This window comes from Leptodactylus fuscus, chromosome 2 (genome assembly GCF_031893055.1).
Source record: "Leptodactylus fuscus isolate aLepFus1 chromosome 2, aLepFus1.hap2, whole genome shotgun sequence".
NCBI lineage: Eukaryota > Metazoa > Chordata > Amphibia > Anura > Leptodactylidae > Leptodactylus > Leptodactylus fuscus.
Window position 1 is genome coordinate 166497794 of NC_134266.1, and position 14395 is coordinate 166512188.

The 14395-nt window shown below is 38.9% G+C and overlaps 1 protein-coding gene across 7 annotated transcripts in view; it reads left to right on the top strand.

The window, feature by feature from the left end:
- Positions 1–347: 347 nt before the first annotated feature.
- DMD (dystrophin) overlaps positions 348–14395 on the top strand; it is a 1873751-nt gene continuing 1859703 nt past the window's right edge. For all 7 annotated transcript variants that reach the window (XM_075265063.1, XM_075265067.1, XM_075265060.1 and 4 more), the window contains exon 1: positions 348–603. In XM_075265063.1, coding sequence (XP_075121164.1) covers positions 519–603 — 85 coding nt within the window. In that variant the 5' untranslated portion in view covers positions 348–518. The remainder of the gene's footprint in view (positions 604–14395) is intronic.

A 14395-nucleotide genomic window follows, 5' to 3' on the forward strand; every position in this document is an offset into this window, starting at 1 on the left:
CTTCTAGTTTGTTTTTTATACAATATACATCGAACAGAGGCCCATCATATTGTGAATGTGAGCAACTAAGTGAGGTATAACTAAATTATGTATGCCCTCTGAGTTTATTTTGGCAGTTTGGTACTTTATTGGTCTTTGTATTGATTGGAAAGAGTGCGGAAATAGTTTCTGGAATCTGCAACTTGATGCTGATTTATAGAGTGTCAGGTTTAATATTCCCTACTCCACATTCACATTCTACTTGTTTTAAACATGGTCCTTCTATTTTAAGGAGTAACAGATCAGCACCTGTTTTCCCTGATCTGTGGGACTGACAGTTTACTCTTCCTTTTTCAATGCAAACTCTATCTGCAGTTTTGCCAGGCTGTCTGACCTAGTGCGTATAGCACAAAACGTGATCTCAGGAGCTTTCTGAAATATTTGCTGAACACTGAACAAAGGTATTGTACAAGAAGAAAGACAACAGTGAAAACTTGGCTCTGGATTTTAGATTTACAACTCCACATCCCAAGTGAGGTATGGCTGAAAGTGCTTATCAAGGGGAGGAGAACAGGGAGGAAGCGGCGCTTGATGAGTTCAATGACATGATCAAAAATCGATCTGGTAAGTGTGTTATTGCTATTATTTGAAGCAGATACAAGCTTGCAAATAATCTATGATACAACATGCCTAGATACATAATTTATGATTGCTTCGCATCTATTGTTATAAGGAAGCTCTGGCATTCCAGGACTGTCTACTGTTGTCAACTGTGTTTGATAATTTCATTTTTATTTGATTTTTAACTCCGTCGGCTGAAGCTGTTGAACTTCCTCTGATGTTGCAGGGTGTTTTACTCTTTTACTCTGATCAGTTTGAGATGGTTAATACTTTCACAAAATGTGCATCTCATTTCAGTTATATTAGATGGTGTTAAAGAATGAAATCGATAGTAGCGAAATGACTCATGTTTTTCCTTTGCTGTGCATCTCATGCAGAGATCTGAAAGTGACAGCCCACATCTTTGTTTAGTGATAGATTTTCTGACAGATACTCCTGCCATTTGTGTAATGGGACAGGTCAGTAGAGCTGTAAATGGAAGTGTCTGCTATGTTTCCATATAAGATACTATTTCAGCTGCCTCCTTTCTTTATTATAACAGCAGCTTGGCATATTAATTTATACTCCATTGTATATCTCGTCTATTTACAATGCACTTGACTTGCTATATAAGGCTATAAGATTTAACATGGGGTATTCTATGGCTAACTCTGGATAAAGCATAATTGGTTTTAGACAAACTGATAATACAGTAACTAAGGGGTTAAAGCATATACTGTATAGTATTACAATATATTGCTGCTGCGTGTCTGCAGACAACTATTCAGATCAGTTGACCTTCAATATGCTGAAAAAAACACAGTAAATGGAAGCTTTGCAAGTCCCCTGGCATGTAGCTGTGACCATGTGTTGATCTGAGTGTGGCTTTCACACATAGTTAAAGGGGGTAAAACCAGTTATTGCAACTCATATTAGTACATCTGACAATGCTCACATGTACTATATCCAAATACTGAATGCAATGACTTTCCAACTTATAAAAGTATATAAAAATAAGTACTATGTATATGTTTTACAGTAAGTAACATGCAAGCAAGAAGATATATATAAAAGCATTACTGTAAGTCTATACAGCTGCAGGAATGTAACATGTTTCATAATCCATTCATAAGTATGTAGCTATTTAAAAGAGCATGACATTTAGTGATCACTAGGGTGCATTCACACGGAGTAACGTGCCGCGTGACCTGGCACGTATACGCCGTGTGAGATTTTGAGCGCCGTATACGCTCCCATTGATTTCAAGGGGGAGTTCAAACGGAGTAACATGCCGCGTGATGTGGCACGTATACGGAGTGTGAGACTTTGAGCGCCGTATACGCTCCCACTGATTTCAATGGGAGTCGGGATCGTATACGCCGCGTTATTTTGCGGCTGTGATTTTGCGGCCGCAAAATAACGCAGCGTATACGATCCCGGCTCCCATTGAAATCAACGGGAGCGTATACGGCGCTCAAAGTCTCACACGCCGTATACGTGCCAGGTCACGCGGCACGTTACTCCGTGTGAATGCACCCTTAATTAGGCCTTATTCACATACAGCATTTTGTGCAAAAATTGCAGACATTTGTAGCGTTTTCAACAGGCTTTAATCACATTTTTACTTTGTCCCATTCTGTTTTTCCTCTCAAATTTATGGGTTTTCTTTGAGAAGCATATAGAGAAAAACAGTTGAAAAAGCAGTTTAGCCAGAGCATGTTGTGTCTTTCTAAGTATACTTTGAATGAAAAACAACTTTGACTTTGCCTTTTTTTTGGAAATTTTCGAAAACTTTTTCTCTACATGAAAAGTTTAGTATTGAGTCATATTTTATAAAATGTATTTACATATTTAAGAATATATCATGGTGATGTGAATAATAGGCACTTTCTAATGTCACTTAGTTATAGGACAATACATCCAGTGAACGGGACTGACAAAGTTTGTAGTGAGGAAGTCAGCTTATTCATAAAAAAGTTTTAAAAAACTCTAATAAGGAAGTTACCTTAAGGGTAAGTTCAGACGGGTTTTTGGAACGGAACCTGAGGCAGAGGCCGCCTCAGGTAATGGTCCAAAAACCAGGTAGCCGCGACTGAAAGCCGGTGCACTGCACCAGCATCCAGCCGCACACTCCGCTCCAGATTAGGCCAATGAATGGGCCTAGTCGGGAGGAGGGAGTGTCTTCAGGCCGAATCACGAGGTGAACGGCCTGAAGAATGAGCATCTTGCTTCTTTTTTTCCGGGAGCCAGAAGAAACGGCACCCGGAAAAAACTGAGCGTCTCCCATTGATTTCAATGGGAGCTGTCTTTTTGGTCAGGATTTTGAGGTGGATACGGCCTTAAAATCCTAACAAAAATTCTGTGTGAGAACTTACCCTAAAGGGGAAACAAATGGCCAATTCTCTATATAAGACTAGTTCTGGACAGGTACCCATTGCTGGACGGGTTGGAGAGCAGGAGAGGCTTACATTATTGCTTTCTGTTCAGACTGTCTTACTCTGACAGCATTTCTGAGGTAGGTTGGTAAAGCAGTTGAGAAGAGATGTAGTGTAGCCGGCTCGTTCCAGCTCCCGGAAAAAAACTCCTGAGCGGCTCCCATTGATTTTAATGGAAGTCGTCTTTTTGGTCAGGATTTTGAGGCAAATACGGCCTCAAAATCCTGACCAAAAAACTCTGTCTGAACTTACCCTAAATGTTCTCAAAGACTCTTGTAAATTACTTATTTACTCCATTATTGTGTAGTGACTCATATGGAAGACATTATCCCCTTAACCAAAAGCACCCATGTATTTATGTATTGTAAAGAAGCGGCTTTCCAATTATGGGTAATGGTTTATAGAAAAGAATTGTTGGGAAGAGGTGAACATTCAGTATTCCCAGAATCATTTTGAGCTATATAGTCAATTTGGTCAGTATTTAAATAGCGTCAAACAGAGAGAAATGAAATAAAATATATATACATCAATATAAAAGAATAATATAATTAGAGAAATACTTAGCCACTGACAAAAGTGAAAAATATAACGCTGACATTTTATGGCTCTATTCTTAGGACTACTGTAATTCCGATGTCTGTATTTTTAGTACATGTATACCAGACTGCACATCGACAGCTAGGCCCATATGAAAGGGTAGTAAGATGAGGCCTGTGGCCTAGGACTACTGGAGCTCCTCCGTTAACCTATATCTTTATGGGTACAGAAGCCCTAGGCATTACCAGACAGTCCTGATAGCTTTACTTTAATAGCTAAATTTAGGAAGTGGTCTCTATGTAGAGCTGTACTTTCCACAGTGACTATTACACTGTCTACCAATAAGTATTTGGACACCTGCGGTAGAATAGAAAAACAACATTTATTCATATTCAATAGTCGGTAGAACCCAGCAGATGTGCTTCCTTACGGATAGTATTGATTGACACAATACTCCCAGATGCCTGTTGAAACAGTTCGTAATCACATAGGCCACTGTTGATTTTGGGTAATTCGGTTCACTTGCTATGTCCCTTAAGGATCGACCATTTCTGTGGTATCCCACAATTACCCCTTTCTCGAAATCGGACACCTCTGCACTTTGTAGCATCTTGCATGTGACTAATGCCAATGCTGTTTCATATTTAACGGCGGAAGGCATGACGTACATCACGACTGCAGATATCTTCATTTGCATGGCTGTCCAAATACTTATTGGTAGACAGTGTATTTCTTATGAAATGAGTTTTATGCAGACTCAATGCAGTGTGACATCAACTACAGTGAACAAAGAACATAGATCTTTTACAGTTCACTATGCAAAATAAATTACGGAAAGTGTTTTTAGCCATAAAAAGTTTGGGGAAAATGGCTTAGCGTAGGTTCACACTGGATGAGAGTAACAAACATTAAAGGACAGATGCAGACAGAACCCACTCCATCGGGAGTCCGTTTTTTTTTTTGTTTTTTTTTAAACTTTTCTGTTTAAAGAAAGTGTTAGTTAAATTTAACCCTTTCCTTGACAAGGACGGATAAGATACGTCTTGGACACTAACAAACAATTCTTGGGCTCTGTGGCTTTGTAGTCCTTAGAGCCATGGTTCTGATGATTCAAGCTGAAGACTGTTCTAGGTACTATAGAACCAGAGATAAGGGGCGCTAAAGACATTGTCAGGAGTGGGAGCAACTAAAGATGTTTTTTTTTTTTTTTTTTTTTTTAATTCTTTCCTTTAAATGTGAAACAGTTATTGACAGTGGGCCAGACAGTGGGTCTCCCCTAGGAACACTTGCTGGGGGAGAGGGGGTTGGTCACTACTATAATGCTTACATGTAGCTAGGGTTCTTCAATGCACATGATTCAAAAGCCCTCTTATTCTTCATGAGTCAAAAGGCTAAATAAAAAAATCAAGTGAAATGTGTCTGGCTATAATGTTAAGGAAGCTTTGAGGAATGTAAATTCTCCTGAACTGCTTTAGTCTATTAACCTGAATAGCTTCCGCTGGTAAGCCATGTGGGTAACAGAAGTAAATTACGTAATTGCTAATAATGTCAATCTATGATATACCACTGGAAGGTCATGCAAGGTGAAGCCTTACTTTTAAGTAAACTTACTGAATAACTAATTTTATATATTGTTTTGTAGGGCCAGCAGGGGCAAAAAAGTTTTAATATTCCAGGATCCTAATGGCCAGAAATGAGGCAGGCAGTGTTACATTATGATAGCTAAGAGTTTCTGCTGAATAAATCGACTTTCCTTCATATTCATGTATGGAGAGACTGTTCATACACAAGTAGTAATAGTAAAAGTAATAATGAAATAAAGACAGTAACTTGAATTCCCCATATCAGGGCTATACTTTATTGCCAGTAATGAGCACTGCAATAACAACAATGACCTTAGTGATCTTCTTCTGGATGGTAATATTTTTTATGCCCCACATTATCAGCAAAGCATGAAAAACAGACATTTCTGCCGTTAATGTCAGATCACTCAAGGGCACTGCCGAGACAAGGCAGTCTATAGTATTCTTAGAATTAAGTTACCTGCTTTGATGTTTAGAACTTACCCAACACAATGTTGAGGAGAAGGGGGGGGGGGGGGGGCTACAGCTGCTGACACTACTGCGCAGTCTGTGCAGAAGACTTCACTGAAGTCTGTCCAAAATGAATTCTCAACTTTTCTATTTTGTTCTATCAAACAGATCCCTTGAAATCTATTGACCCTGCCAACAGACCCAACTTTCTGTCTCTCCCTTTCTACCATAGAACCTCTGCAACCTTTTGTTGCCTTTACTTTACCACTCCACCACCAAGTGCATTCCACTTTATGACCCCCCCCCCCCCCCCTACAGAGTGTATACACTTTATGTCCTTCCACAGAGCCCTGGCAACCCTTTCACTAGTTGTATGCAGCTTCTTTAAGATGGTAAGACTCTTGAACAGTAAATTATAAAGTGTGTTAAAAATGTAGGAAAATCACTGACATGTCACTGCTTTCCCGTGTACATTGTCGTGTTTTTATCCAGTAAAAAATTAATTTGACTCTTCAAAAAAATTCCATTATTTTGGAGCCATTAAATGGATAGCAGTTGCATTTTGACCATGTTATAGTCCAAATTTCTGCATTCAATAGAGCTATAAATCATCTACAGGAAAGATGATTGTGAAGATTGTGAAGCAATGCTGATAAGTATGGGTTGTGAGATCCAGAGCGGTACGCACTGAACTAAACAAGTGCTAAGATCAAGAAACCTGATTGTGTCAATGGACGACATTGTGGTAGCTTATCTTACAGGCTGATTCGCTACTGACCTTACAGAAAGATGTCCTTTCATTCAAGTGGAGATTACAGTATAGAAAAAATGAGCTAATATTGTGATATAGTCGTACGGGACCTATCAGTTATATCCAGCTTTGTGTCTGAAATAATAGATGCAGGAAAAAAAGTTTTACAAACAGACTTGGTGGAAAGTGACATTCTATGAGAGTCCATTCTGAAAATTGCAGAGGTTATTACCAAAAAAAAAGTTTAAAAAAATCACATGCCTATAATAATTATATGGCTGCATTTTGTGTTTTAGGTACCTGTGAGTAAAGAGTACTAAGAAGTATTTAACCCTTCTCATTATAGGCCATGTACTAATCTGTAATATGAATGTTTAGTACACTCGGGCATACCATGACTATATGTTATTGTCATGTGACATCTCAATGGACTTGAACATGATAATAGGGATAGAAAGTCCACACAGGAAAGTTCCGCAGACTTTCTTTGACAAATGCTATGGAAAAACTGTGATGATTTTCTTGAAGTGATTCACTGCAATTTTCTTGTTTCAGGTGATTTTTTTTTTCTTTTGCAAATAAAAAAAAAAATAACAAACAAAATAAAACTCTTAAAATGAAATATGACCTGCATATGAAGTAGATTTTTAATTTACTTTACTTTGTAAAGGAACATGTTCTCTAGGACTAAAGTATGGCCTGTGAGTCTTTGAAATGATTTCTTTTGGTAGGCTCAAGGCAACCCAGCTTGAAAATCTGCTTTATTTATTTTTTTATGTGTATCATAGTTATGACTATGCCAGTTTTTGTTACAACTGCAAAAGAAGTCTGAGTTACAGTATTCAGCTCTGAACAGTTTCCTTCTCTTTCCTGTGGGAGCAAACTACAATGAACGCGCTTTAGAAGATTATCACTTTTTGATAGGTGACCTTTGCATTTGCAGAACTTCTTGTAAAAACAATCTACACTATTTACTGACAAATACCTGCTAGAATATGATTTATATACTTTATATTTATATATTTTTACTTTTATATAAAAGCTGTAATCTAATATAGTGAATGTGTTGTTTATTGGGGTATCTAGCTTTCTAACACTATTCCCTGTAGAGTTGTTGCTTGCAATGGTGACTGAGTCAAGATGTTTCCAATACTTATTCTTTACAAGAAGGCAAATATCTAGTCAGTTCTATTCACACATCTATTCAGTATTTTCTCACACATGACATTACTTCCAGTGACTGGGCTGTCCAGCTTCTGAAATAAAAGGAGGTATCTCCAGGTTTCCACATTTGTTAGCCAGAAGCTGGAGGACCTAAAATTTCATGGGGAGGTTTAAAGGGGTTGTCTGCTTCCAGCAAATAAATGTTATTGCTTGTACCGTGAAAAGTTCTACAATTTTCCCAATATACTTTCTGTATCCATGCCTCACGGTTTTGTACTTCTTTTCTTGCTGTCATTCATTTTGCCTACTGCCAGTGGATAAAAATCAATCCATAGTGATGGACGCACAGGTGTATATAGCTTGTTACAGTCACATCATATTAATTAAAGGGGTTGGCCACTTTCAGACCAATATTGACAAACAAATGTTATGGTTTGTACAATAATAGGATATGCTATACATTCTGTCAATCAACGCTGGTTCTTCTCTTACCTTTAGACGTCTTCTCCGTGCAGTGTCCCCGCGGCGTCTTCCAGCTGGAATTCACTCTACCTAGGCATCCGGCCTAGGCAGAGCCGACTGCGCATACGCGGGCATGCCCTCGCATGCACAGTCGGCTCTGCCTAGGCCACGATGCCAGCCGGAACACGCCGCGGGGGCGCTGCCCCGGGAGAAGACTTCAAGGGGAATCCAACCCGACCCTCACTCGTGGACTTGGTAAGTATAATTGTACCAAATTTTGCCTACCCCTGAAACGAGCATTTCCCCCTAATAGACTATAATGGGGTTCAAAACCCGTTCGAACAGTCGAACAGTGTGCGGCTGTTCGAATCGGATTTCGAACCTCGGACATTTTAGTGTTCGCTCATCTCTAATATACAATTTTCCAATATACTTTCTGTATCAATTCCTCACGGTTTTCTAGATCTCTGCTTGCTGTCATTCATTCTGTTACTTCTAGAGGATAAAACTCTGACCATGGTCATGTGATTTACGGTCCATGGTCATGTGATGGACACACAGGTGAACAGCTGATTACCAGGCAGATATCTGATTATTGTACTGTGACTATAACGAGCTGTGCACGTGTGTGCTCATCACATGACCATGGTCTGTACATCACATGACCATTGTCAGACTATTATCCACTTGAGGTAACAGAATGGTTCAGATGTGTAATAGCAAGGCAGAAAGGCTAAACTCTATGTACCTATGGCAGGAAAATCATACTTTTCTATTTCTAAGCAGTGTACACTATATACTAAAATTTGCACATTCTGCAGACTGGCTTTAAGGATTTATACAACAACATATGTGAGCTTTTAATCTCCCTTTATATTCTGTTTATTGTAATGTACATCTGCTGCTTCATATATACAATGAGCAGATTTAGAGTAGACAGCACTTTTTTTCAATTACCTCCTATTGACTAAACAGTGAAACCTTATATGAACCCTCGATTTGTAGCCGGCCTACAGGGTTACAAAATATCTGCAGCTCAACAGATAATCACAAGTATCAGTCTATGTTTAACCCAATGGTATGGTCTATTACATTTGTAAAGTAAAAGTCTAATTTGGAAATAATATTTTATGTGCTTGGTTTGCTGCCTCCTCTATCATGTCTGAGTTTAATGAATGCCATAATCTATGCGTCCCTTCATGGCATTGTGAACTGCCTAGTGGTAGTTACTGGCCCTTTTAGAACCTATGAGAGTGCCATAAAATAAAGTCACTGCTAGTCAACTGTAGTATCTTAGCGGAAGTAACTCATGAATATCTTTGCACATAATTTAAATGGAGTATAAGATTTAATCAGTAGAGGAGACTGTAAAGCACAAGAGATACAGAAAGATGAATTACCTGCTTCAGAGCTTACCTCTTTCAGCTGCACAGTGCAATACGTCGCAATCTCACTTCACATTTAATGCACTAACTCAAACCAACATAGCCATCGTGTTGGGAAAAAGATGACCTTTTTATGAGAATAGATTTATTTCACTTTTTTCCATACATTAGCTTTTAAGAATAAAAATTATTTTTCTTTATTTTCAGCTTCTGGTAAATGTTCATTGGTGTTACAGAATATAGTAATATTACGATATATTCAGAAGCATGAGATTTGTTGTAGAAATATCTGCAGCAGCCTTAAAGAATTCATGTGAATGAGGCTCGCAGAAATTCCTATGCTTGCTGGCAAAATGTCCTCATTCCCATAAATGGAATTCATTTTTAGCTGAACAATTTTCTGCTACAAATTTAACATGTGAATATATCTGACAAGAATAAAATGGTACCTTTCGTACTGCTATAAGGTGTAATTGTTCTTAAAGTTCCATTCACACAGAGGAAAATGGTGAGGAATTTGGTGTGGAATTTCAGCACTAAAAAAAGCCTCCCATTGAATTCACTGGGTTCCTTTTTCTGCTAGCAGAAATTTTCCTTCGTGTGAATGGACCCTCCAGTTAGGGTCCATTCACTTGCGCCTGCACTCCACCTGGGGATTTCGTTCCCCATTCCGCTATAAAAATGCTGAGAAACCCGAACGCAGGTGTAAACCTAGCATTAGTCTATGTAATCTAATCTGTCTTGTAATGTCAGGGAGGGATGGGACTGTGAGGTAGATGTCAGCCACATTCAGTATGTGATTAGTAAGTGGACAGTGTGACTAGGCTGAAACTGATAGCCACCACTTATAACTACTGAAGTTAAAGGGGTATTCCCATGAACATAATCATATCTATATTTGTAGATAATTAAAAGTTAAACATTTTTGCAAATATAAATGGTTAAAAATTCTGCAGCGTTTTAAAGATTTCCTTCAACCATCTGAGTGCTGACAGTCTATTGTCTTGATCAGTTGACAACGGATACGACCACAAATGCAGAAAGTTTCTATGGTCTGGGACTTGTCAGGAACCCAGCCATGATTTTTTTTATTTTAGCAGGGTCATTAGAGAGAGTCACTACATGTATGAGAAGATATCCCGGCCACAATAAGGACATCATGGCTGATTTTCTGACCTTAGAAAGTTCCTGCATTCATGGTCGTATCCATTGGCAACAGATCAAGACAGCAGACTGTGACCACAAGATATTTAGAGAAAGTCTTTAAAACTCTGCAGAATGTTTAATTACTTATATTTGGAAAAATGTTTAACTTTTAATTATCTACAAATTAAAAAAATGATTATGTACATGGGAATACCCCTTTAACTTGTATATGACCTTCTATGCTGTCAAACATTAGCAACATCACTTTACTGCAACAGAACATTTACAGTGGGGCACGCATGGAAAGGTACTATGTCTTGGTATTGTCACTCTATCCACTAAGCCTAATAATAGAATGATGCTTGCCAATTCTTCTTTTTTTTTTTTTTTTTTGCAGCAGCAGTCACCTCATTCACATAACAGATGAGACCAACAGGATTTCAATAGTAAACCCGTCCGTAAATAACTTCATTGAGCCATCATTGCATCCACAACTGATGATATATGATATCACAGCTTTGCTACCCCCTCTACTGCATAGAACATGTCTAGAAAACTCTCCCATAGACTTCAGTGGCCAAGGCCATAAGACTGCTAGGAAGCATGTCAGAGCACTTCTGTTAAAAGAACAGAGAAGAAGCTCAAGATGGTATAACCCATATTCATGTGCAGAAAATGTAAAAAATCTGTTCTGCTTCAGTAATGCTGGGTTCACACCTGCGTCTGGGGTCTCCGTACTATGGTTTCCGTCTTCTGCATGGCAGAAGACGGAAACCATAGATCAGGTCCGGCCGTGCGCGGCGGTGAGCGTTTTAGGCTCTCCGCCGCGAAACCGGATTTTTTTATCCGGACACAGAGTAGTGCATGTCTGACTCTGTGTCCGGATTATAAAACCCGGTTTCGCGGCGGAGAGCGCAAAACGCTCACTGCCGCGCACCGCCGGACAGCTTTCTCACCCATTCAAATGAATGGGTGAGAAAGTCTCCTGCAGGCTTCCGTCTCCTGCATCTGTTTTATGCAGGAAACGGAAACCTGCAATAAGGGCCGACGACGCAGATGTGAACGAGCCCTAAGGCTTCTAATTTTAAACTTAACAAATTCTCTTCTGTGTGGTCTGTTCTCAAAGCATCAATGAAGAGCAGAGGTGATGCCCTTCTTTAAGAATCTAAGTACACCACTAGATTTTTGCATTCAAAATGTAAACTCCTCTGATCTCATCATAAAAAGAAATTGATTGGTCACCAATATTATTGACAGAGGTATGACATTATGAGAGCTAACTGAACAGTTAACTGATCCTGTCAATCTAATGGTATTCTCTAAAAATATAAATAGTATGAATTGCTTTGAAATAAGATTCACCATATTGGTTAATGAGGTTAGGACAATGGGCTAGGGAGAAAACTTGTTTGTTTGTTTCTTATTCTGCTTGAATGGAAAACATTCTGATATGATATAGACTCATTTGACTAAAATCAATGATAACAGTAAATTTGAGCAGCACTCCGATGGGTTATGTTTCTTAAAGTCTTTGAGTTACCATATGGGCTGGTAACATGCCTGGTCTGGCAGAGTGTGGGCAGCACGGCAGTCCAGAACCACACCCTGCCAGACCAGGCACATTTCTACCCTATATGGATCCTACTCAGATGAATCAGAAGCATCAGCTGTCATCAGCAGGCAATCTCTTTACTACTTATAGACCATGCCTGATGACGGGTTGGTTAAACCTGAAATGCTGACCTTGGCTGTAAGAAAACTTTAAGAAGCATAAACCTTTTGAGTACTATTCAAATTTACTGTTACTTGAATATGGAATAGTTGAGAGGTGGTCAGCCCCACACAGAACCTGCACCCGATACAAGTTGAGTGCTGTCCAACCAGTATTATAAAATCAGTGGTAGTGTGCTTGGAACCAGTCTCCCAACCAGGGTTCCCAGTAACCCGAGGGCTTCATGAGCTTTGATCAGGGTTCCCAGAATACAGCAACAAAATATCCTGTCTCTCTTACTATAGAGAAAGCAAAAAATTATTTTAGTCAGCTGTGCAGAGAAGTAAAGTTCAGAGTCAAATAATAACAATGACCAAGAAATGATGCTTTCCTTATGCCTACACCAGGCTTCTGTGAGGTACGATAGGAATAGTAGTAGGCGATCCACACAGAAAACACACGGACCCCATTATAGTTTATAGGGTCCGTGTGCATTCATAAGCTCACCGCTTGTCAATGCGTTTGGTATTCTGTTTGGGGGGTTCCCATGCAGACTCCCCGAACAGAATACCGAACGCAGATGTAAGCCTAACATACCATTGTCATCCAAAACAACATTCACATACCAGTCATGAATGGAAATGGGCATCTAAACTAACTAGTGTTATAACTAATGTTTGTATGTTATATAGCAGCTAATAGTTGAGGATATCTGAAAAAGAGAATGGAAGAAGACAAAATGATCTAACTATAAGCTGACTTTTTCACCATACAATGTCATTTGGAGATCTAGCCATGTTTTATGGTAATATGATGTGCTCTTTTTAGTGTATGACATGCTTCACTTTAGTTTTTAAATAAATGAAGGCACCGAGGTTAAAAGCCATCCTTCATTAACAAACTAGATGAAAAATTAAAATGATAATGTACTGTGTAATAGAGTAGAAATTGAAAAAGTCAAGTCAACAAAGCTTATCAAAATGGAGAGCGAGAATATCCATTAATGTTTAATTCTGTGCTAATGCAAAACATATTCATTGTACAATATATACAATCTACATATTGAAATTTAAATTCATTCTGTTAATACGAAACATATACAATTATTCTGCAAAATTACAAGTGTTACAAAGTAATGCCTTTTTTAAAGGGGTTATGCAGCTTTTTAGAATGGATGTCCTATCCAACTGCAAGGATCAAAATACAAAAAAGACAGCATAGGAAAAAGTGATAATTACTGTGAGTTTATTCCATATGCGCCATTTCAGTCCCAAAAGTGGTGTGCACAAACTTTTACATTAAAATACAACTCCATTGCAAATCTTTCAATTACTACAGCAATAAATATGTCAATCAATAAACAATGTGCAAAATCGATGATCAACATAAAATGCTTATAGAGGCAGGTGCATACAAGTGAAAAAAATATATATTTTTTTCTTTATTGCTTAATAGTTGGCCTCCCCATATATTATTCTTGTAGCAATTAGATTATGTATGCAGACCCTTTTAGATTCTAACGCTAGGTTCACACCTGTGTTCGAGTCTCCGTTCTGTGGTTTCCGTCTTCTGCATGCAAGAAGATGGAAACCACAGACCGGGTCCGGCCGTGAGCGGTGGTGAGCGTTTTATGCTCTTCACCGCGAAACCGTTTTTTAAAATCCAGACACGGAGTACTGCATGTCCGACTCTGTGTCCGGATTAAAAAATCCGGTTTCGCGGTGGAGAGCATAAATCGCTCACCGGCGCTCAGGGCCGGACAGCTTTCTCACCAATTCAAATGAATGGGCGAGAGAGTCCTGCAGTTCCTTTTTCACTAGCAGAGGTGAATATGTCTAAGGCACTTGCGTGTCTAACTCATTGCGCAATGTTATTGATGATCTGGCACATCCCTGCTAGTACTTGACCTACTATATCTACTGCACATATGTGAATTGCACAGTGTACAATGTGATTAATAAACTGGCAAGGACATGCCAGTAGTAAGATATTTAGAGCTACTGAGCATGCTTGGTCTGTGATTGGGGTGTGTCATGTTTCTTGTTTTGGATTTTTAAGGGGTTAAAATGTAAAACTATATAAATTTGGTATCCCCAGAATCATAACAAAACATAGAATACAGGTGCCATGTCATTTGACTGCGCAATAAACACTGCAAAAACAAAGCCCAATTTCCAATGTCAGCTGCTGAC